Genomic DNA, 22,030 nt, shown 5'->3' on the forward strand with positions numbered 1-22,030 from the left:
ACTATGTTGGATTCTGTTGTGCTGATGAAACTTTCCAGGCAGAAATATGGGAAAGTGTCTCCATGGCTTGGACTGAATGAGCCCAAAGGGTCTTCAGAAAGCTTAGTCTTGGCTGAAGAAGTTGAAGTGAGTTAAAAGCTGACTTTATTTTGCATGGTAGGAAATTCGACGCTTGTACCAGTACGTGAAGTTTGCTGTTCAGGATGTGAATGACGTTCTGGATTTGGAGTGGGATCGGCACCTGGAACAGAAGAAAAAGCAGAAGTAAGTAACTGAAATTGGAATACAGAACAACTGTGAGAAACACTTTAGGGAATCAGACATTTGTCTCTAATTGACAGACAAAAGCCTTGTGCCATTTAACAGTATTATTTTTTTCAAGGGAATCTAGGAATAAAGCTTGACCAAGACACCTAATGGGAGCTATAGGTTCAGACTATTTGGCTTCATGTGTTAACATGCTTGTTGCATCTCTATGTACACTGTAAATAGTGCTTATAGAGAAAAAAAAAATGTAAAATATGCTTTGTAGAAAGCAAATGCATCCATTGGTGGTAGCTAATGAAACCTTTCTAATAAATAAAACATCTTGAAGTAAATGAGCTAAATGAATAAACTTACAGCATATCCAAAGGAGAAATATGCATTTGGGATGAACTGAACTGCTTTGGTGTTCAAACCAGACCATGTTTGGCCTCATGGAGTTTAAGTAGCTAGAACCACTAAACTACACTGTGTATACATGCCTGCTTGTGGCCAGATACATAGAATCGTCTTATCCCTGTCTCTTGATCTGATGTCTTAAGGCGTCTGATAGCTCCTGAGCGAGAGACTTTGTTTAACACCCTGGCTAATAACCAGGAAATAATCAATCAGCAGAGGAAGAGACTAAATCAGCTTGTGAACAGCCTGCAGCAGCTCCGACTGTATAATCAGACATCTCAGTGGAGTGTTCCCAGTGATACATCTTCTCTTAGCAGTGCTCAAAGGTATGTGAAACACGAGTTCCTAACCGGTGTTGACACTCCTTCTCTCTTGCCCCCAGCAAAGTGCAAGGGTGCATCCTCCAAAGAATGATGTTTTGTGGACATGGTATGGATGTCCTAAAAATGATACTAAACTATGCCCACGTAATACAGAAGCACAGTGGTTATATTCTGTGACGTGCTGTTTGATGCTTATAAGAAAATTCCCCCAAAAGTTAAGTTTTTTATAATGAACAGGATAATAGAGCCTCCAGACTGAGATACTGCTGGTTGTCTGAATTCAGGCGAAGAAGTGAATGGCTCTTAGAATTTCTGAATTAATTAAAGATGCATGTGTTTAAATAGCACAGTATCTAGAGGAGCCAATTATTCTTCCAGATAAGCCAATGGTTCTAGTGGCTTCTTTTGCCACCTTTTGTTCCTGATTCGGTTGGTTTCTTTCTGCTGATCGTGTTTTTTCACTGCTCTGCTTTGTCCTAGTTTTGACAGTGACCTTGAAAGCCTGCGCAATGCCTTGATGAAAACTACCTTGGAATCACATGCCAAACCTCTGCCCAAAGTACCTGGTAATTTATTTATTCTTTTTTCCTGGCATTCACACCATAAACGTGAATTACTTTTTTTGACTTGCAGTTTGATTATAGGCTAATAACTCTCTTTGGTTTTCCAGCTAAATTATCCCCTGTGAAACAGGCACAGTTGAGGAATTTCCTAGCCAAGAGGAAAACTCCACCAATTAGGTCTACAGCTCCAGGTAAACCTCTAGTTATTGTAAAAGTCTGAAATGCTTTCCAGGAGGGTGACTTACCTGCTGTGGGAATCAGTCCTAACTTAGCTTTTGGCTTCTCGTTCCTCAACCCCTACTTCCGATTTCCTGTTTCCCCCATCTGTCCTCAATAAGAATTCTGCCTTTCCTGGCAGTTAATAAGTCAAATTCTATCAATGAAGGATTAAAACAAGGCAGCTGAAGAGCGTCCTGAAATAGGGTGTCTCTGTCTTGGCTGTTAGGCTGGGTGGTTCCCTCAACTTAATACACACGAGATTTTGTTTCTGATATTGCAGCAAGCTTGTCCCGATCTGCCTTCTTGTCCACAAGATATTATGAAGATTTGGATGAAGTCAGTTCAACGTCCTCAGTATCCCAGTCACTGGAGAATGACGATTCACAGGCAGTGGACCAGGAAGAAGAGGCTGCTCCAGTCCAAGTCCCTCGTCATGCTCCTGTGGTCCGTACTCCCTCTGTCCAGCCTGGTTTGATGGCTCAGTCTCCGTCCTTTGGGAAACAGTCCCTCTCCCTGGGTACTTTGCGTGAGTCTTTTTTGCAATGTCTCTCCTATTCTGCACATGTTCCTGTCGGTATCTTTAATTGCTGTATCCACTGCCAGTGCTTTAGGCCCTAGAGAAATGAGTTTGCAGCATGCAGATTTACATTGCCAAGTTTCCAGAAGCAGTTAGCAGAGTGGCGTTGTGACCTCATGAACTTGAGCTAAAAGTGCTAAAATGTCTTTACCCATTGACTGTGTTTTTCTGATAGCCTGTTTCTTTCAGATAGTACTGACCATAGGTAGCATTGTCTTCATTTAGTAATTTGCCTGAAGTGTATGCCGTTATTTCTTAAAATAGTGCCCAAAGACCAGGAAGCTGATGTACTACTGCATTTGGTTGGTCTGGCCAAGGTTAGGAGCTCTGAGCCCAGTGAGTCACAGTAAGAACTACATTTGCATATAATCAGTTTTCCTTGTGCGAGAGAGAGAGAAAAATCAGATGTCAGCAGAAGTGTCTCTAACAGCAAACTGAAAGTCATCTAATGCATTGAAATGACAGCTATTGAGACTTACTTGCGAAATTCATTGGGATATACAGAAACTGCCAGGGACAAATGGTGTTGATTTGTTTAAAAGGCCTGCGTGTCAGTCTTGTGAGAAAGAAGCTGTGCACTTAAAGGAACTAGTTCAGCAAAGGCTTTCAAGTCTCCCTGATTTGTTGAGATACAGTGATCTGTAATATTTTTGTTCGTTTGTTTTTCAGTGCCTACATCTTCAAACAGAATCATACCACAAGGAGCAGACAGTACAATGCTTGCAACAAAGACTGTGAAACATGGGGCCCCTGCTCCCACTGTCACTGTTCCAGCACCACAAGCAGCTGCTGCTGCAGCTCTGCGGAGGCAGATGGCTAACCAGTCCCCAGGTAAAAGGATGGCTAATTGCCCAAGTGACCTCTGAGCAATTGAATGGGGCTTTCACAGGAATTTAGTGCTCTCAAAGAAGATCATCAAACAAAATGTGACGCAGATCTGTATTTGTTGCACCTCTGAGCTATCCAGCGTCTCGTTGTCTTCCTTCTTCCTGTAAGCTACTAGTACAAAATGCCTGAGAAACTCCCACCTCAGGTTTCTTTGTACCCATTCTCATCTGTGTAGTGGCAGAAATGTCGATACCTCTTAGGAGATTCTGGCATGGCCATTGATCTGTGTGCAAGAAACTGTTGGAGAGCAGAGAAAGGATGTAACTGGCCTGTATGAATAGCTCTTCATTATTAGCTATGCAATTAAAGATCTGAAGTGTAAAACAATTTTAATGTTGAAAAGTTAAAGGTGAACTGTTGAGTTAAGCCTTGGATCTGCTTCTAAGCAAGGCTTTCAGTTGACAGGAGAAATTTTCCCCTATTTAAGCTTTTCTTAGGCTTTAGACATTTCTCGGTGCTTCTGCAGTACTGCAGCATCAGTACAGAAGAGAAACAAAATTCAGTAATTGGTAGAGGAATTGGATTAGTTTATTTTCCTCGTCCAAGGAGAGCATAAGTGCAGAGAGTGGACTAGGGACATGAATTCTGGCAGAGGCTGAGGTGTAACTACAAAGGTCATTTCTGTTAACCTACAATGTAGGTAAGGGAAAGTTTGTAAGAATAATTAGATTTGGTCAGCTGACAACAAAAAATGTACCAACTATATAGAAAGCTGGGACACTTCTTTGGTGTCCTTATTGAAAGCCGGGATACCGAACCTTTTGGGCCAGATACACTACATACCTTCTAGAAATTTGGATGGATTTCTTCTCAAGTTACACATAGGCACCATATTGAATGAAATGCTTAATATGGAGATCATCTTTACCTCTTTTTTTTTTTTTTTTTTTTCTTCCCTTAAAGCTGTAAGCACCTCCTTGACTGAATCAACTCTGAAAAACGTTCCTCAGGTGGTGAATGTGCGAGAACTCAAGACTGGTGCATTGACTCCAGCCGTCTCTGCAGTAATAGGGTGAGTGGGTGCTCCCTTTCTCTCTGGTAGCCTTCGGTAGCACTTGCAATAGAGCACATCTGCCGATGGGGAGCAGTAGTAGCGTTTTACGTAGTCTGACTATGTAGGACCTAAAGTGGATGCATTTAGAGAAGAGTGTTTGGTTTGTGGAATGAAGGAAGAAATATTTTCTTTCCAGGTCATTCAAGGATTTGCTAATGGCTTGTCCTGAACAAACAACGAGCCCTGTATTAACCTCTTTCTCCATTAGTCTGTGAAATGCCTTTTAGTGCATCCTCTCCTTTCAGGATCCAGTGGTTTTACTGCTAATACGTACCTTGGATGTGGTATCTCTCCAGTCACTACCTCTGTTCTGCCTCTTTCTGTGAGGGAAGTGCACCACTGTTGCTAAGTGTGGTCTGTGGCCTTAAGCTGTCCAGATGTTGCTCCTTCTACTTCGTCATCCATTACAGAGAAAACCTTCTCTGGAGTTATGCCTCTTCTGTCTGTTCCCAGACTCATGCCCTGAGGGAGGGAGCACTGTGCTCTGGCTTTTCTGGAAACTTGTCTCAAATATTTTGTCATCAGAATTTTGACTGAAGGGTTGGGTGTCAGTACAGGGCCATCACTGTGGAAGAAGACAGAGCTGCAAGGCTGTCTTCCTCATGAGTAAATTATGAATGTTGTCGTCTGGTATTTAACCTTGAATTTGTTAAGATTTCTTGTAAGTTAGCTGTAATACTTGGCTTTCCTACTTCTCTGCCTCCTACAGACAACGGCTAGCTCAGCTTATTCCAGACATCTCTGTCTTATCACCAGGCTCTGTCACCAGCCACAGAACTAGTCCTTTTCCTTGTCATCGTAACGACCTTGAAACTGTCTTTGCTTGGAGTTCCTACCATTGGTTAAAACCAAGATAATGCATGGCCATTTCTGGGTTGGGCAGGCAAGGTCACTACTAAAAAGTCTGAGCAAAGTTGGGCTTATTGCATAAAGCAGGATAAACTCACCACATGCATCTGATTGTAAGTCCACATGGAGTTGCAAATGCTTTGTCCATGTAACTGTGGGCTGTACGTGCAGCTCCGGGAAAAATTTCTGTTGTTGTATTGCTTCTGTTTTTCATACATGTCTGTATGCTCTCCACTGTCAAAGAGAAAAAGGGGAAATTCCTTTCATGCAGCTTTTCAAAAGGGGAACAGCATCTTACAGTGCTGGTACTCAGCTGCTGACCTTGAAATTTACTTCATGGTTTCTTCTGCATTTTAATTGGGAACAGTTTGGGAGCTTTTGACTATTTTATTTTCTCCTAAAAGTGGTAAACTGAAAGAGGGGGGAAAGGCAGTGCTACATCTTTTGAAAGTAAAATTTGCAACCAGCTCTGCTTGGGAAATTTTACTAAAAGCAGTGTTAGGACGGGGAAGAGTTCTCCACCCTTTGTTTCATCAAAACAATGATGGAAAAAAAATAAAGAGTAATGGCTGTACATAGACAGGGACATGAGTGAGCGATACATATCTGAGATTGGTTTTCACTTGAACTAGTTAAACACCTGTCTTACTTTCAAGTAGTTTCAGACTGGTGATGTTGATTGATCTCTCTAATTTATAGAGCACCAGCTAGCTTGGTATCTTGATGGCTTTTTACAGTCATATTTTATAGCTGACCTCATAAAAATGTACTCTCTAAAAATTCTGTCTAAATGAACCTGTGCCTGCCAGTCGGATTCAGCACTAAAATAAAGAGCATTCACCCAGCAAAGTTAATTCATCAGTTTTTGCTACTTCAGACATCCTGGCTGTCTTTTGCCGCCACAGCACACTCTTCGGGTTGTTGAGCAGTAATGATTTTTCAGTTGTTATCGGTTGTTCAATGGTCTGTGGCTAGGTGCGTTGGTGGTCCCAGTCCAGTTATTCATACATAGTTTTCAGGGGAAAAAAAACATCTCTCCACAACTGAAATCAGAACCAGCATTTTCGTAGCCTTGTCAGAGAAGCTGTGGGTTAAGTGATCTTGAGACTTTTCTGTGGAAGAGATCCCACCCTGTCATGAATTTTACAGACCTTCCATTATTTTTGTCTTTGTTCAGGGTTTGTATGAACTTAAATTTTACAGCTGCACCTTCCCAATATGGACTCTTCCCAGTGCTAACTTGAAGTTTTCCTTGTTTGCTTTACTTTAGCTCTGGGCAGAAGGCAAATTCAGGCCGTGCAACGTAGAGGGAGTGCGGAAGTTGCTGGAAGGAAGTACTTACTAGTAATGCAAAGCTGTTTAAGGCATAAAACCCTATCCAAGACCAAATGGCTCTGCAGAACTACTGTTTCACACATCTGTCCCCTTCATTTGGAATATAGTAGCACATTTCTGAGAGTTGGCCTGTAGTCGACCAAATAGTAAATGCAGTTTGGGAGTCGTCGTGCTTTAGGAGATATACAACTTTTGATGCCCAGGTTCACTTACTGTCTGGGATTTTCAGCCTTAGCCCTTTCTATAGTATAGAGATTGCTAATTGCCTTAGGGAACACCTGGCCTGAGTCAAGATGGAAAGAGCCTGCTAGGGTAAGAGAAAGCTGGCCTTTGCCACCAAGAGAATGCAATCAGTGTTGAATTTAAGCTTCCAAAAGCTTCTAATATTGGCCATTTAAGGTCATAAACCTCGTGAGCCCCAAACTTGAGGAGGCGCTAAGACTGGATGGCTATTCCTGTTACGGTGATTTGGTGTGTTGATGGCCCACAGCGTGTAGGTAGGACACGTCTCTCCAAAAGTAGTTGCCGTTCTGCAGCAGTTGTCTGTGGGCTCTGATGTACAGTTTATTTCATGGTCAAAGTTCCCAAACTTATAACGTAGAATATAAGTTAATTTTATCACAGTTCTTGCCATGACTTCATTAATGTTTATACGTGAAGTGCTTCGCTCCCCACCCCGAGCTTTGTCTCCTTGCTCAGCATTTCTGAGAGTTGCATGTACTTGTCTGGGCTCCACACTATAAAGGAAGCTTCTTAAATTTGTTATCCGCTAGGCGTAAAATTGTAATCCCCTTACCTACTGATTTTCCATCAACTCCCTGTAAAATAGAAAGGCCTGAATCTCTTCAGAGACAAGAGTGTGTGAAGAAGACTTGATCGTTTAAGTCTTGAGCTTTAAACACATTTGCAGACTTCCTTTGTTAAATGTGGCTGATTCATTTAAGAGGTTTATTCCCTAATCAGATTTGTTCGTTTGGAGTTGAGTGTGGAATCTTTAATAGCAGCGGTTGTTCAAGACTTCTGGAAGCTGTGCTTTTTGAGAGGCCAGGAAGTCCTCTTTTAGGCTAGTCATTCATGTAATGTTTTAATTTTTCTTTTTAAGATCATCTGTACCTCACTCGGCAGCCCAGGCAGTCCACCAAGTTTTGGCAACTGTTGCTACAAATCAAGCTAAACAGGTACCTTGATACAGAACCCTTTCCCTGTGGAATACTGCACCTGGGCAAGCTCAGCACAGTTTGGGGGTTTAATTGTTGGTGAACAGGTCATCTAAAAATCTCTTTTCACAGCTTGCCCTGGATTCTTGGCATACCATTTATTTTATCTGTGACCTTGACAGTGTGATGCCAGGCATATCTTTGTTATGTCTTGCATTTTCTCTCTTTTGAAGACTTGCAGTTTTCTAATGGCCACAGCCTTGCAGCGGTAAGGCTTGCAACTAACAACACAGGAAACTGTATTAGGTAGATATACCTAAATTTCACACATACATCCCCCCAAAAAAAGTGCTACACAATCAAGGGAAAGAGTAGTTTACCTATCCTGTTATTCTATTGAGAACATTTCTTACTGGTTGACAAGCTGCTAGGTTTTATGTCCACACATCAAAAAACCACGTAGCAGTCTTTGTCCCCTGGAATCATTGAGCTGTTGCCCATGGAGGCTTACTGGCCTCCGCAAGAGACTTGTTGAAAAAGTTGAGTATCGACCCTGTATTTAAGTGTCAGGACATAATGGGCCCAAGATTGAAGGGCACTTCTAATGCTTCAACCACCTTCCTCTAGTTAGTTTGCTCTTAAGTCACTGCATGACTTTCATAGTACCACACCAGGGTCAGAAGGACCTTTTGTTAATGGACAGACTGCACTGACCTGAAGTGGTATTGTGTTTTTAGACACCTCTAACAAGCTCGCTTAAGGGACAGACACCACTTTCCTCTGTGTGTGCACCCTGTCCTGTGGCATCTACATCTGGTCCAATGTCATCTGGCAGCAAAATCTCAGGTAAGTCGTGTTTAGTGGAGATGGAAATAAGGCCTGGATGTCTCTTGCCACCTGTCAGGGTGCGCGATCCAGAAAATTAAGACACCGAGGAAAAAAGATCTGCCTCTACTGAGAGGCTGCTGTGCCATTCTCGAGGGAGAGAATTTGAAAAACCAAAGTACAGAAGAGCAAGAGAGTGGTTTTGTATACAGCCCTGTGTTTTGTCTCTGTGCCTGCATCTAGAGTTCAGTAATAAAATTCCTCGTTCAAAGAGGATTTGGAACGTATAACCCTTAACAAGAAAGCACGTCTAGCAAAGGCTACCGTGGTTTGACAGCAGATCAAGAGCAGACATTTTTGGTGTTTTGTTTTTTTAAACGTGCAAAGTTGTTGCATTTGTGCTGGAAAGCGGTTACATCCTGAAGTAACAGGAATAGTTTTTCCATACATTGACGTCTGTCTTGAGTATTTCTAGACTATAGGCTGCGGCACTGTAAGAGTACCTGAACTAGCCTGAAATGAGCCAATTTGGGTACTGGGTCTGTTGAGCACTGGGCTGTATGACTAATTTCAAAGCCAGTTGTGGCCTGTTGTGCACAGTTAAGAAGCTTCTAAGGAAAGGAGTGCTTGGTTTACATCATTCAGTGCAAATGGGGTAAGAGTAAACTCTTAGGGAAGGAAGGAATTGATTTGTAATGTGTATTAGATAATAATGCTTGCATTGGACATGGTTTTATAAGCTTCTTGCATAAATGTCTGAAATCCATCTCTGTTGGTCTTCTGCCTTTAATCCGTGGATGTAGGTTGCCTCTTAGCTAGAGGTAAGAAGCAGTAAAAATAGCTAGGAATTGTATTTGACTTGGCAAATGCTTCTTAAATTTTGATTTATTGAAAATGTCAGCTCCTGAATTTGATAGCACTTCCTTTTTATTTGAAATGTGTTTTGATATGTTGAGGAGAGATTTTTACCAAGGATTTATTGATTTTATTGTTTAATTTTTATTGTCAAGATGATGACACCTATCTCTGCTCCAGTCTGCTATATGTCATTACCTCAAATCTTTGAAATAATTCATGTGTTCTCTGATGTTGTAGCGGTAGCAGGAGTGTTTCTGTGTACAAATATCAGACCTGGTGTAAGTAGCAAAGAGCTTTTGTTTCCAATTGATAAAATTGCAGACTGTGTGTGCAAACTATTCCTTCCTTCTCTGACAGTTGGATGATAAGGTGCTTTTTTCTTTTTTGTAATGTTTGTTCTTGTAACTTACAGGACAAGGGACAGTAAAAACAGTTACAGCTGTGACTTCTTCTACAGTGACATCAGTACAAGCAACAACTGCGCAGCTTAACAAAGCATTCTCATTTTCTTCTGTGGGGTCTGTATGAATGTTAAGATTTCTTTGTAGTTGATATTAAATATGAGTATCAGCTGTTATAGCAATTGTTACCTACAAGGTGCGTAATACTGTAAAATGGCACCTGCAAATGTTAGATTGGGAGAGCAGGGGTTGCGCCAGAGTTCTCGGAAGACCTTATTTGCGGAAGCCTACCTGAGTGAGGTCTGAAGGTCTGTGAGAATTTGACACAATATCATGTTGCTTTGAGATTTTTTCGGTTTCTAACTAATCAAGAGTAAATAATGACTGCCTTTCTTTTCAGGTTTATTTATAGTACAGACTGTTGAAAAAATCATACACTCTGTGTACTGGTATTTCTCATCATCAGGTGATGATTTGAGATTAGAGCAATATGACTGTGGTTAAAGCACCCAGTCATGGTCTCTGATGCGCTGGGTTCACTGACTGTCTTTGAGTGCATGTCACCACTTCTCAGAGAAGGACATTTTTGCTGTATCTTGTGTATTTGGGTTAAGGAAGAGGAAAAAGATGCAGACCATAGCTAGTTCTAAACCTTGTTCTTTACTTAGTGAACATAGAGCAGTAGCAGGAAAATCATCCCTAGCAAGTTGTGCAGAGGCATGTGAGAATGAACTTTGGCTTTACAACAGCAGCAGAAGAGGTTGAACACTGGAAGCTTCTCTTCCCAGAGAGGAAGAAGAACCTGAACATGGTCATATTAACACTTGTAACCTCTGAAGATGGATTCCAAAGAGGAATGATGTTGGGTTTTCTAACCTGGACATAAATGTATGGGTTTCAAATACTGGCAGGGGTCTGAGACACAGAAGTGCTGGAATTTCCAGTTAGGACTTGAAATTTGTGCTGATTGTTAAACTTGCTGAATTACTTACTTATTTTAGTACAACAGAACAAATTCCATGTTTTGGCTTGAAATGTAGTGTGTTCATGAAGGTGACTAGAGAGCCCCTGTGCCATCTGGCTATTTCTGTTGCATAACAATAACATAATGCAAGGCGCATGTTATGAACATATAGTCACTCTGAAATCTGTTATGGAGTGTTTTTTCAGGGATGACGAAAATATTTCTTTGATCATATCTTACGTTTAGGGGAGAGGGACAACTCCTTAGAAATGATTATTTGAAATTCCGCATGTTTACCTATCTAACAGTCAAGTGAATTTCTCTTTATGAAGTGGGTAACATGAAGTATTTCAGAACATTTCAAATGGCTGGTTTCTTTCAGTCTTAACCATTTCTCTGCAAATTTGTCAAGTGGATGTTACCAAAATGCCTTGCTGTGCCCTTCAAAGGGCTAAATAGGCCTTTTGAGAGATGGAAATTCAAATTCAAAAAGCAAACAAACACTGCCGTTGTCCCAGGCTGCAGTGCCTCGGTCTGTAAACCATATGCTAAATACAGTGCCGTTGTCAGTGATGTCTTAGTTACACGGCCTGAGTTCTATATCAGCAGCTGGTCTTTGAGAATCAGAGAAAGCTTAAAAAGCCTCAGGGAATGAAGGTTGCTGGAGGACCCCAGTGCTCATTATGAAAGATTGCAGTATTTTTGCAAGACAGAATATTTTTAGTGTGAAATAGTCATGAAAATTTTTAATTTCTGTCTTTCTGTGAGCGATCTCCTGTTTGGTGGGTGGTAGTATCCAGTCATTCTCTTTTGTACATGCACCGTCTCTTACCTTTTAGCTCTTCTAAATAAACTCCAGTCACCACTGTGGCTTCTGCTCTTGCTAGTCTCTCAAAAGCTGTCAGGATTTGGTGCATGGTGTTCAGCTGCTGAGCTGAATGGGGAAGAAATATACAGCAGAAAAGAAAGAAGGGAGGCTGAGGGGTGGTCAAAAGAAATTTGAACTTCGACACTCTTTAACCCTCTAGAAGCCTTGTCAGAGGGGAAGCAAATGGAGCCCAGTCTGCATGCATGCTTCTCTCTGCCTGTTTAGTTGTTGGAGAAACTGTTCTTGTGCCTGACTTTGTGCAAGTCTGTACTGGAAATCTGAGTCTCAAAGTTGTGTTAATCATGGGGTTGGAAGTTTCAACGCTTTGCGCTGTGTCATTCTTTCCCTTTCTCTTCTTTCCTCCTAGGTCTGGATTTAATTTTGGTGTTGTCACATCAGCTGCTTCATCACCGACGCTGCCCAGCCTCGCTTCCTCACAAGGTTAGTTTGGAAGAGTGTGCAAACAACAGCTCTTCTTTGCTAACAGAAAGCTTACTCTTCCTAATTCGTGTGGTTCTTGTTTTGTGTTGCAGTTCTATTATTAAAATTGCAGTAGCTGCAATAACATTATATATGTATGCTGGATTATGCCCTGTAATGCACAGAAATCTAGGCCACCTGCCTTTCAATTAAGAGTAAGCAAAATATTTGCTGCCAAGAACATCTAGGAGGTACTAGTTTATGGAAAGTGTAACATCTGTAGTCATTTCCTCTCCTGCCTTTAATCTGTATACAGATTTAAAGTTGCCGAGGTGGTCTGACACAGAAAGCTGTCATTAAGTGGAATGAGCATTTAGTAATGGGAGGGGAATGCTTGGGGTGGCTTTGTGCCGCTTCTAAAATTGCGTTGACAATACATAGACTGCCTTTCTGTTTCATAGGTAGACCATATTTGCCCAGTCTGGAAAAAGGGGACCGATACATCTGCTTTATAATATTCTTGAAGTATTCTGCTTCTAATTTTAGTCTTGCAAAGGAGACTGTATGGTCAAAAACTCGCTTCCAATGTTATTGGTTGCTCTAATAAAAGATACCACCTCTTCTTACAAATCTCGGCTTGCGTATCTCCTTAGACCATCGCAGCCACAGCAATGCTACTAATACTCTGTTGACATTAAGGAGAGAGAACTAACTTGGCTTCAAACTTGACAATTCAGTTAACGTAAAAACTTAGGTAAATAACACTGGTGGGAGGTGCAGGAGGCAGACTTGTAAACCACAGCATTGTGTGAGGGTCGTTACCTCATGCTGCTCCATGAAATGGTAGGAGCACCTTTGCCTCCGTTAGCTGGTGATGGAAGAAAAAAAGAAGGAATTTCAGTGTCTCAGGAGGAAACAAATGCTGCATTCTTCAGTGTCAGTTACCACTATACTTAAATATACTTAATACACTTATAGGGTAAAACACAAGAATAATACCAGCTGTGCTAAGAAGCTTTTGCTCTTTGTTATTTGATCTCCATGCAGATTTCCTGTACCTTGTCCAAATACCAATGCAGTGTCTTCAAGTCAGAATTTATGTGTGCGTGATGGTCAGAAATGAAATGACAGTGCATGAAATAAGTGAAACTGGACTGGTTTTTAAACTTCAGCAGTTTCATGCTGTTGGACAGCAGTATATGTTATAAGCGGAGCTGCTTTGGCAATTACATTTGAGAGCTTTTCTCTAGTCTTTCAAAGCTGAAAACAGGCTGCAGAGAAACTGGTTGGTGGTCTATAAATAGCTGAATTTGTGAAGAAAGATTTGATTCTGTAGAAGACTTTCCAAGTGCCAGGAAGTATTTTTATGACCCAAACCCTGTTCTGAACCATTGGTTTAAACAGAGTTCTGTAGTGAACGTCAGGAATTGTTTAGCTGAACCAAGTAAGAAGGGGTGAGAATGGTGTTAACAGGAAATGGCTTGTAGTAACCACGTCTTTTATGTTTTTATCAAATTGTTGAAAAAGAGATAGGAGCCAAAGACTGAAATTGTCTGTATTCAAAGAAAAGGATGGTTAAGTGGAGACTGTGACATGAAAGTAACAGTGGAGGCTATGACATGAAAGTAAGTGTTTGTCACTGCAACCCTCTCCGTAAAGGCTTCAGATGTCACTGTTGTCTCCTGAATGCACATGGAAATGGCAGTTACCTGTTGGTCAGAGGCTTTATAGGTTTGAGGCAAGAGCACTGTCTAACAATCCATGAATCGCTAAAGCATGCTATTATTGTAAGAATGATAAGTGAGCTTTGCATACTGTAACTCAATTTGTAACTTCTGTCTCTCTCACTGACAGATCCTGCTAAAGAGTCCGCCCAGACTGATTCATTTTCACTTGCTGGGGGTTCCAAATTTGCAGTAGTCCCTGAGAGCTCCTTTGCTTTTGGGTCCGTCAAGCCAGGAAGTGGTCCAGGAGCCTTAGTAGGAAGTAGCTCCTCAGCAGATGGCACCCAGTCAAACAAACCTGCTGCAACAACATCTTCTGCTCCTTCCACAGCCTCTGGCAGGTTGGATATCCCTCCATCTAAACCAGATCACTTGTTCCAGAGCAATCTAGCTGGGGAAACTCTTGGGAGCTTCTCAGGACTACGGGTTGGTCAAGCAGATGATAATGCCAAGACCACCACTAAAGCACCATCTACCAGTGTTGCAGGAGCACAGTCAACCAAGGTATCTACAATACCTTCTGGGTTTACTTTTGGTGCTCCCCTGTCACTAGGAAAAGCTGGAGAAGCTCCTTCAACATCAGTCACATTGGCTGGCACAGCATCGCCGTCCATCAGCACTAGTGCCACAGGCAGTCTCTTTGGCAATGTCCAGATAGCAAACACAGGGTCCTCTGGGGTATTTAACCTTGGAGGCTCTAGTGGCAACAAACCCACCTTTTCATTTGGTGTTCAGCAAGCAAACAGTATGAGCACATCCACCTCTACCCCTTCTACTCTCTCTGCTTCAACGTCCCTCTCATTTGGAAGTTTCTTGAGTTCATCGCAAACTGCTGTCCCTGCTGCAACTTCTAATAAGGTTGCAGGGGATGCCAAATTACCGTCTGTGTCAGAAAAGCCATCTGAAAATGAAGCTGTAGCGGCTGGGTCTTCACCTCCAGTCACGCAGTCACCACAGCCGCAGATACAGCTTTCAGAATCCGTTAAAGAACCCGCTTTACCCCAGGCCATAGCCGGGGACACAGTCTCCGCAGGCTCTGGCACCACATCGGCAGCTCCTCCCCCTGATGCCGTTGCTACTCCTGCCTCCACAAGTGATTTGAAAGCACCGGTGCCTCCTGCCGTCTCTGTATCTGCCCCACCAGATCTGAATGTCTCAGCGACAGCCTCTACAACAAACGTTGCCTCTCCTGCAGAAGCCGCAAGTGTGGTGGCTACTACCTCTGATGTTACTACATGCGTTCAGAGCCCAGCTGTTGGTGCCTCTGTGTTTGCTCCCACTTCTGCAGGCTCCTCGGTGTTCTCTCAGCCTCCGAGTTCCAGCTCTTCTGGCTCGGCATTTAGCCAGCCTGCTGGCGATGCAACTGCCACCCCTTCCACACCACCTGTTTTTGGACAACTACCAGCAGGTACCACAGCATCCTCTCCATTTGGGCAGCTCGCCACCAGTACCTTGTCCACTGCCACCGCTACCACTCAGGCTGCCAGCTCAGGTTTTGGTACTTCTGCTTTTGGCACCACCACTACCGGGGGCTTTGGTCAGCCAGCCTTCGGGCAAGCACCGACCTTTGGGCAACCAGCGAGCAGTTCTTCAGGTGGTTTTACCTTTAGCCAGTCTGGGTTTGGGACAATGCCAGCCTTTGGCCAGCCAGCAGCTTCCACAGCAGCCTCGAGCAGTGGCAATGTTTTTGGAGCACCGGCTAGCACCAACAGCGCCAGCTCCTTTTCCTTTGGACAGCCATCTGCCAGCACCGGAGGTGGGTTGTTTGGGCAAAGCAGCCCTCCAGTGTTTGGGCAGAGCACCGGCTTTGGGCAAGGGGGATCCGTCTTTGGTAGCGCTCCCGCCGTTACTACTACAACGTCATCTGCTGGGTTCAGCTTCTGCCAAGCTTCAGGTAAGAACAAACCGCAGGGAGATGCCATATCCCAGTGGTGCTGTCTGGCTGAAGTACAGACAGCAGTATTTCACTGGGGAAAGCTGGACTGTTTTAATGCCTGTTTTTTCCCCTATGGCACTTGGTGGGTTTTGATCTGGGTTTTTTTGTTTGTTTGTTTGTTTGTTTTTTTCCAATTACTAAGAATAGGAGCTGCAGTGTGTGAGGGGGAGGCTAATGTTGGAGACCGCAGAAGCTTTTGCTGTGCTCCGCTGTTCATCAGTAGGCCTCTAGATGTAGCCTCTTCAATCCAATCTCACGTTCATTTTATACTTACAAGTCTACCTTGACTTAATTTTGAATTATGTATTGTCCTGCCTGTTGCACAATAAGAGGGATGGATCCAGCATAGTGTAAAAGATCTTAAACTAGTATGTTTTTGTAAATTGTTACACCGAAGTGGCAAGGCAGCTCTGAGACCGTGATCAAGGCAATGAATACAGATGCAGCACTTCCTTCAGTGGGCTGAGTACGTGCAACACTGGATGTATAGCCTGGTATAGTACTGTATCATCTGGGATGGCAAAAAACTGTAAGCCCTCAAAGTGATGGGTTAGCAAGGAACTAATCTGTTAAATCCGCTTTTGCATTTGGAAACATCTCAAAATTAAATACATGACCATCAGCTGCCTGTCTACACAGTTAAATTGAATACTTGCACAGACCAAACCTTCTTTGTCGGTCTCCTTTTGTTCTCCGCGTTGCTACAATATATTGTTGGTTTTTTTCCAAACCTTTGTCTGTACAATCTTCAGCGAGCTCCCAGGGAAAAGTGAAAAGTACATAGTAATAACAGAGAACATGTATTTCCAAGGAAGAAAAACTAATTAGGCTCATTTAATTAAAAATGATGGCACTGTAGGCAAACTGCTTGCTCATTTTAACTACAGTAACAGAGAAATGTTAAATTGGGGGAAGTGAACTCTGCTTGAGAAAGGTGTTCCTAATTATAGAAATGCAAGTTTTATTACAAAATGCATATTTAAGTGAACTGGGAAATGGAATGGGGAGTTCTTTTTTTTTAATCAAAACATTTCATTACCTAAAGATTCCTTGTTATAGATAACAAAGCTCAGATCCTCCCTACATAAGGGAAATCAGAATGCTACAGTGCTTATTCGTGACTTGCAGCATTATTATAGCAATGTTAACAGAAATCCAATTCTCTTATATTGTTAGCAACAATCCCACAAGTGAAAAGGCCTTTTATTTTCTGTTTGTTTTTAAGTTGGCCAAAGAGAAAAGGAGAATGACTTTCAAATAAACTTTCAATAGAATTTATTATTTGTGTGTTGGCATATATTTTAAATTTGTCCAACCTAGGTACATCATGATGTATCGTGATGGTAACGTCACTTGTATCCCTGTGTTTTGGCATCGGAAACTTGTCCTTTCCCTGTTCTGGACTGGTGTCACCTCCCTGAATTGTCTTATACGCTAGTAATAGTACTGGTGGTTTATTTTCCTTTCTTTTCTTAGCAGGTTTTGGTTCTAGTAACACAGGTTCTGTGTTTGGGCAAGCAGCTAATACTGGAGGCACTGTCTTTGGTCAGGCAAGTATTTATAGCTTTTGTAGAAACAAGGGACTGTTACGTATAGTGGACTTTTTCGGGGTTCCCTAGCTATTTCTGATATATTTAAAAAAAAAAAAAAGATAGAATTTGACATGTTCAGTAGAAAGTGTCCCAGTCTGTACCGAAGATATTTGCTATTGCAGTGGGCACCAAAGCAGCATCTGCGTGAATGTTTTCCAAGGGGTATGGAGAGACAAACGTATGGTGTGCAAGATAAAATAGAGATGCAGCAAGTCACCTGCCTTTATTCCACATTAAGTGGAAAGTGGACAGAGTAGGGCAAGTTTCAAAGGTATTATTCTGTACCATAGACAAGGTTTAAGACAGACTTCAAGTATGATTCCATTGCGTTACGTGTTGGAAGGTAATTGCTTGCTGGTTCATCAGCCTCTGCGTACATTCAGAGGAATAGGCCAGACACAAAAATCAGCGTTGGGAGCATGTGCTGCTTTGACTTTGCTTACATCCTTTTTTTGTCCTTTTTGTGTTCTAGCAGCCATCTTCTTCCAGTGGAGGCTTGTTTGGAGCTGGAAGTGGTGGGAGAGATGGAGGCTTCTTCAGTGGTTTGGGAGGAAAGCCAAGTCAGGATGCAGCCAATAAGAATCCCTTCAGTTCCTCCAGTGGAGGATTTGGATCTGCAGCTTCCCAGAGTAAGTGAACAAAACAAGAATACAGAATGTGCTGTGATTTCCATCTGCTTTTGTGATCCCATCTGCTTTTCTGCCATTAGTTGTCTTTGAGTAAATTCTGTGTTAACATGAAAGGCTTCTAGGGGGTAACGGAGACAGAATATGCATGATGTGTGATCTGGAATTTTTCTTCTAGGTTTGTGAAAAAGAAGTAGGGAAGCCGTTAAAACAAACAAGAAGATGCAAGAAGTGTGAAGAATATCTATATTCTGGAGGGAATTCTTGGCCAAATGCTTCTTTACAATTGAATAATCTAAATTCTTGTCACTGAATTTCTGCTTCCAACTTGGTTGGAAGTTAGAAAGCTTTCATTATTTCTCACCTGCCCTAACAGTGTAAAAATTTTTAAGAAACCCATCCTCATGAGAAACTAAATTAACAAGTGTGTGATGGATAGCAGTTTCCACAGCTTTGTCCTAGAAAGGGCTACCTTTATGCACCACATACCAGATATTTTATCAAAATTTGCTATAATATATGGATAAGCTCTCAGTCATTTTTCATGTCTAGGAGGAGATGTGAATTTTTTCAGTCACATGAATGTAGTAAAGAAAAAGAAATATGCTTAGTGGTTGGTTTGGGCATGGAGTGTTTTGGTAAGGAAGCAGAATTACAGAGTTCCTTTTATCAGTTTTTATCCAGATTTGGTAGACAGGGTGAGAGCCTCACAGATAAACTCTTACAAGCATCGTGGAAGCTGGGTAGATAAGAGCAATTGTGTTGAAGTCCTTTTTGGACTTCAGCCTTTTTGTTGTTCAACAACAACTTCCTCCCTTTTTGGGAGGAGGGACTCAGCATTTGTCCTTTCTTTTGCTCCACTTCTCAGCTAAAAGGCATCTGTTCACACGTGTGTTTTGGCTAAATAACGTGAGGTGTAACACCAACCCTCCCACATGTTGCTTCTTGCCCAGCCAACCAACCTAACAAAAGGAGGCACAAAAAGTAGTCAATACATTAAAGCTACCCGCAGATTCCTTTGCACCAGGGACTTTAAGGGACTATTAGATTTTTTTTTTTTTCTAGAAGCTCTAAAGGATTAACTGTAAAGGCAAGAATCGCTCAGTGTCTATTAATGTAAATACATGAGGGTTTGGTTTGGTTTTTTTTGTTTGGTTGGGTTTTTTTAATGCCAGAGTCAACTTAAAAGCATTAGTCTTGAGTTTTCTGGGCTAACAGGTATTGGTAATGCTCAAAGATTTGAGCTGAGATGCATGTATGCCATTGTCTGGTGTAGCAATTAGTTTGAAATACTAGCGGGCGCTCTCATGCCTTTCATGTACAGCTATTGCAGATCTGCACTTGTTACATACGTTTGTATGTCATAAAAGCTGTTCATAATAATTTCTTAACTGTGGCTTTTATTTAATGACTGCCTAGCTTCGTTATTTCATCACTTGTGACTTGGCTTTGGCAGAAGGGGAAAGCAGAAGGGGTGGAGTCCAGCAGGTAGAAAGCACAAAGAAGGGGAAGCAGTGGCTGAAACATAAAAGTAGAGGAGCAAAGGGAAGCTGTAGAATAAGCTGCAAGTGGCTCGAAGTAGCACTTCAGGTCTTGGGAGAGCAAATCCATTTATTTTATTAAATCTTTAATGATCCGTTGATATTAATGATTGAGGTCAGTTCTCTAACCTTGCTAATTCAGCCCTCCTTTATTGCAGTGCTGGGTTTTGTCATGCAATAAAACAGATGATTCACCAGAGAAAAGCTTTGGTTATTCTGTATCCTACCACTAGATGCTAAAAATCTATGTAGCCTTGTGAAAGATGAAAACTTGAGTCATTTCTCAGTAAGGCTGGAAAAGTTTAGCTCCTACTTTAAGATCCTGTCAGAGTCCATGTTAAGAAATACTGGCGATGGCCAAAATAGTTGAGGATCTTTAATTTGTGGTGGACTGATATTTGTGGTGTTAAGAGAGACTGATTCTATCTGCTGTGATTTTGCACTTGAGGGATTGTTTGTTAGTGCCTGTGGCACAGGATGCAACTAAACAAATCATCCATCACTGTGATTTGCTAGCTTGCAGCAATAACTGGTTGTTAGTGGTCCATCAGATCCAGAATAGATCTTGATGGAACTACAAAGGCCTGTAGCAATAGGGGAGTGCTGTTTTCAGTGTGTTCATTTTATGCTTGGGAAAGTAAAAGGGGGTTCCCTTTCTTCTGATCCAGTTAATGAAGTGTAACATAGAATATTGTCTACTATGAGCTTCATAAATATTGTTCATGTCCCCAGATTCTTCTAGCTTATTTGGAAACAGTGGAGCAAAGACCTTTGGATTTGGCAGCTCATCTTTCGGAGAGCAGAAGCCTACAGGCACTTTCAGCTCTGGTGGTGGAAGCGTGGCATCTCAAGGCTTTGGGTTCTCCAGTCCAACCAAAGCAGGTACTTTGACCCACCCACTATGAACACCCACGCTTGTGTGTGATATATTTAGTAGAGTATTCTACCATTTAGACATCTACAGCCCGGACACAGTACCGTAGAGGAATTGTCTCTGAACGATAAATAAAAAATAACCAATGGTTTAGTGAATAGAACTTCAGCTGGTGGATTCAAGGCAGAGATTTACAATCTCTTGTGCAGAAAAGCATCCAGTAAACTACAGTTTCAGGTGTTCATTCCAGAAGTTCCCATTGCAATTTAAGAGCAGGGAGCTGTGTGAATTAGTTCTGGTCTTATGTACCATACAATGAAGAGTCCAGAATATGGAACTGAGTAAACTTTTCCTTTTTTAGTTGCTTCCTTGGCATATTATCTTCCAAACTTCACTCTGGGTTTTGTAACCCTTCTTGTCCCCATTTCTTTATGTGAGTGAATGCACAGGTGTCTACAGTGGGAAAGCTTCCTCACAGAATTCGTATCAGACATGCTTCAGGTCCTTCTCCTTTGAAATCAGTCTGACCTGTCGTCATCACTTTCTTCTGTGGTTGAGCTGTTGTTCTCTCTGTCAGTTCAGTTAATTGAATCAAATATTGGAAATTTCCAAAAAAAACCTCTTTTCATTTTACTGTCATCTGCCTCACAAAAGTAGTCGTGACTGTGATATGTCCATTAGAACTGAATGGCAAAATGTTCATTTTGTTAATTACCTGGCAAAAATGGAGGCCCAAAGGGTCGGGCAGAGCAAAGCTTTTCTCTTCTATCCTCAGACCGTTCCTGTAGTGAACATTGATGAAGATGGGTGTTCTGCGCCAAGTGTGTCTATTGAAGCTTCATCCCTGGGGGAGGCAGGGGAGGCTTGGCCATCCTTGAAGTTGTCTTGAGACAAGGGTGCTCAAGAACTCCCTTTGGAGCAGCAGTGCTTTGAGTGCTTTGACAGCAGCTGTGCTCTGGTCTTAGTGAAGTGGCTGAGAGCATAACGATGATGCTGTCAGATCCAGCAGCCATTTGTGAGATGTCTCTCAAGTATCACATTCTGCTTGGTAGCGGACTGAGTTTCTTGTCTCAGGCATACCTCCCATCTGTTATTTTTGTTAGAGGAGAAAGGCATTGCTGAAGGAAGTTCTTTCTTTCACCCAGTGACTTTCCTTGCTTTTGATTAGTTTGGTTTCAAAATTCTCCTTGAGAGAAGATTTTTCAAGAGGTTTCTGCAGAAGGCACGTCCACTTGCACAGAGACCCTCAGATCCTTCCCTCCTCTGGTTATATTTGCTAAGTATCGAAATGAATGATGTGTCATCTTCTCCCAACTGCAGTGGAAGAGTTTGCTTGATTTGAATCCCCCTTTGTTCTGGTTTCACTACTTACATGTTTCACTTTACGTTCTCCACTATTTGTTAATATGCATTGCAAAAGAGAGTGTTGCCAAGCAAAGCTTCAGCCCCAGTGATAAATACTCTAACTTCCTAGAGATAGAGGTAACAAGACATCTAATCTGTGTTTAAATAATTCAGGCCTAGCATTTATTTTTTCCAGACCTTTTGTGTTTACAGCCAAACAGTATCCATTACCTTGACATGGACTGGAATTTCACCCAGGGTATTAAAACATGTGGTGGTATCCCAGTCCTCAGCCACAGTCAAACGAAAGAGCAGGTGTCCTTCACGTTCCACAGTGGCAATTAGAAACAGGCCAATAATACCAGAAGATGAACATAGAATAAAATAATCTGTGTATTCAGGTTATCATAATGGCTAATCAGTCCATTC

General features: G+C 42.0%; 1 protein-coding gene across 1 annotated transcript in view; it reads left to right on the forward strand.

Moving 5' to 3' along the window:
• NUP214 (nucleoporin 214) overlaps nt 1-22,030 on the forward strand; it is a gene marked incomplete at its 5' end in the record, with an annotated part of 45,517 nt that overhangs the window by 16,683 nt on the left and 6,804 nt on the right. The window contains 15 exons of the mRNA XM_082492638.1: nt 161-264; nt 807-989; nt 1,467-1,552; nt 1,657-1,740; nt 2,049-2,294; nt 3,015-3,176; nt 4,137-4,245; nt 7,574-7,649; nt 8,366-8,474; nt 9,724-9,829; nt 11,912-11,985; nt 13,819-15,582; nt 17,104-17,174; nt 17,689-17,845; nt 20,116-20,265. Of these exons, the coding sequence (XP_082348764.1) occupies nt 161-264; nt 807-989; nt 1,467-1,552; nt 1,657-1,740; nt 2,049-2,294; nt 3,015-3,176; nt 4,137-4,245; nt 7,574-7,649; nt 8,366-8,474; nt 9,724-9,829; nt 11,912-11,985; nt 13,819-15,582; nt 17,104-17,174; nt 17,689-17,845; nt 20,116-20,265 (3,481 nt within the window). The remainder of the gene's footprint in view (nt 1-160; nt 265-806; nt 990-1,466; nt 1,553-1,656; nt 1,741-2,048; nt 2,295-3,014; nt 3,177-4,136; nt 4,246-7,573; nt 7,650-8,365; nt 8,475-9,723; nt 9,830-11,911; nt 11,986-13,818; nt 15,583-17,103; nt 17,175-17,688; nt 17,846-20,115; nt 20,266-22,030) is intronic.

The sequence above is a fragment of the Vanellus vanellus genome (assembly GCF_965231255.1).
Source record: "Vanellus vanellus genome assembly, chromosome: 18".
Classification (NCBI taxonomy): domain Eukaryota; kingdom Metazoa; phylum Chordata; class Aves; order Charadriiformes; family Charadriidae; genus Vanellus; species Vanellus vanellus.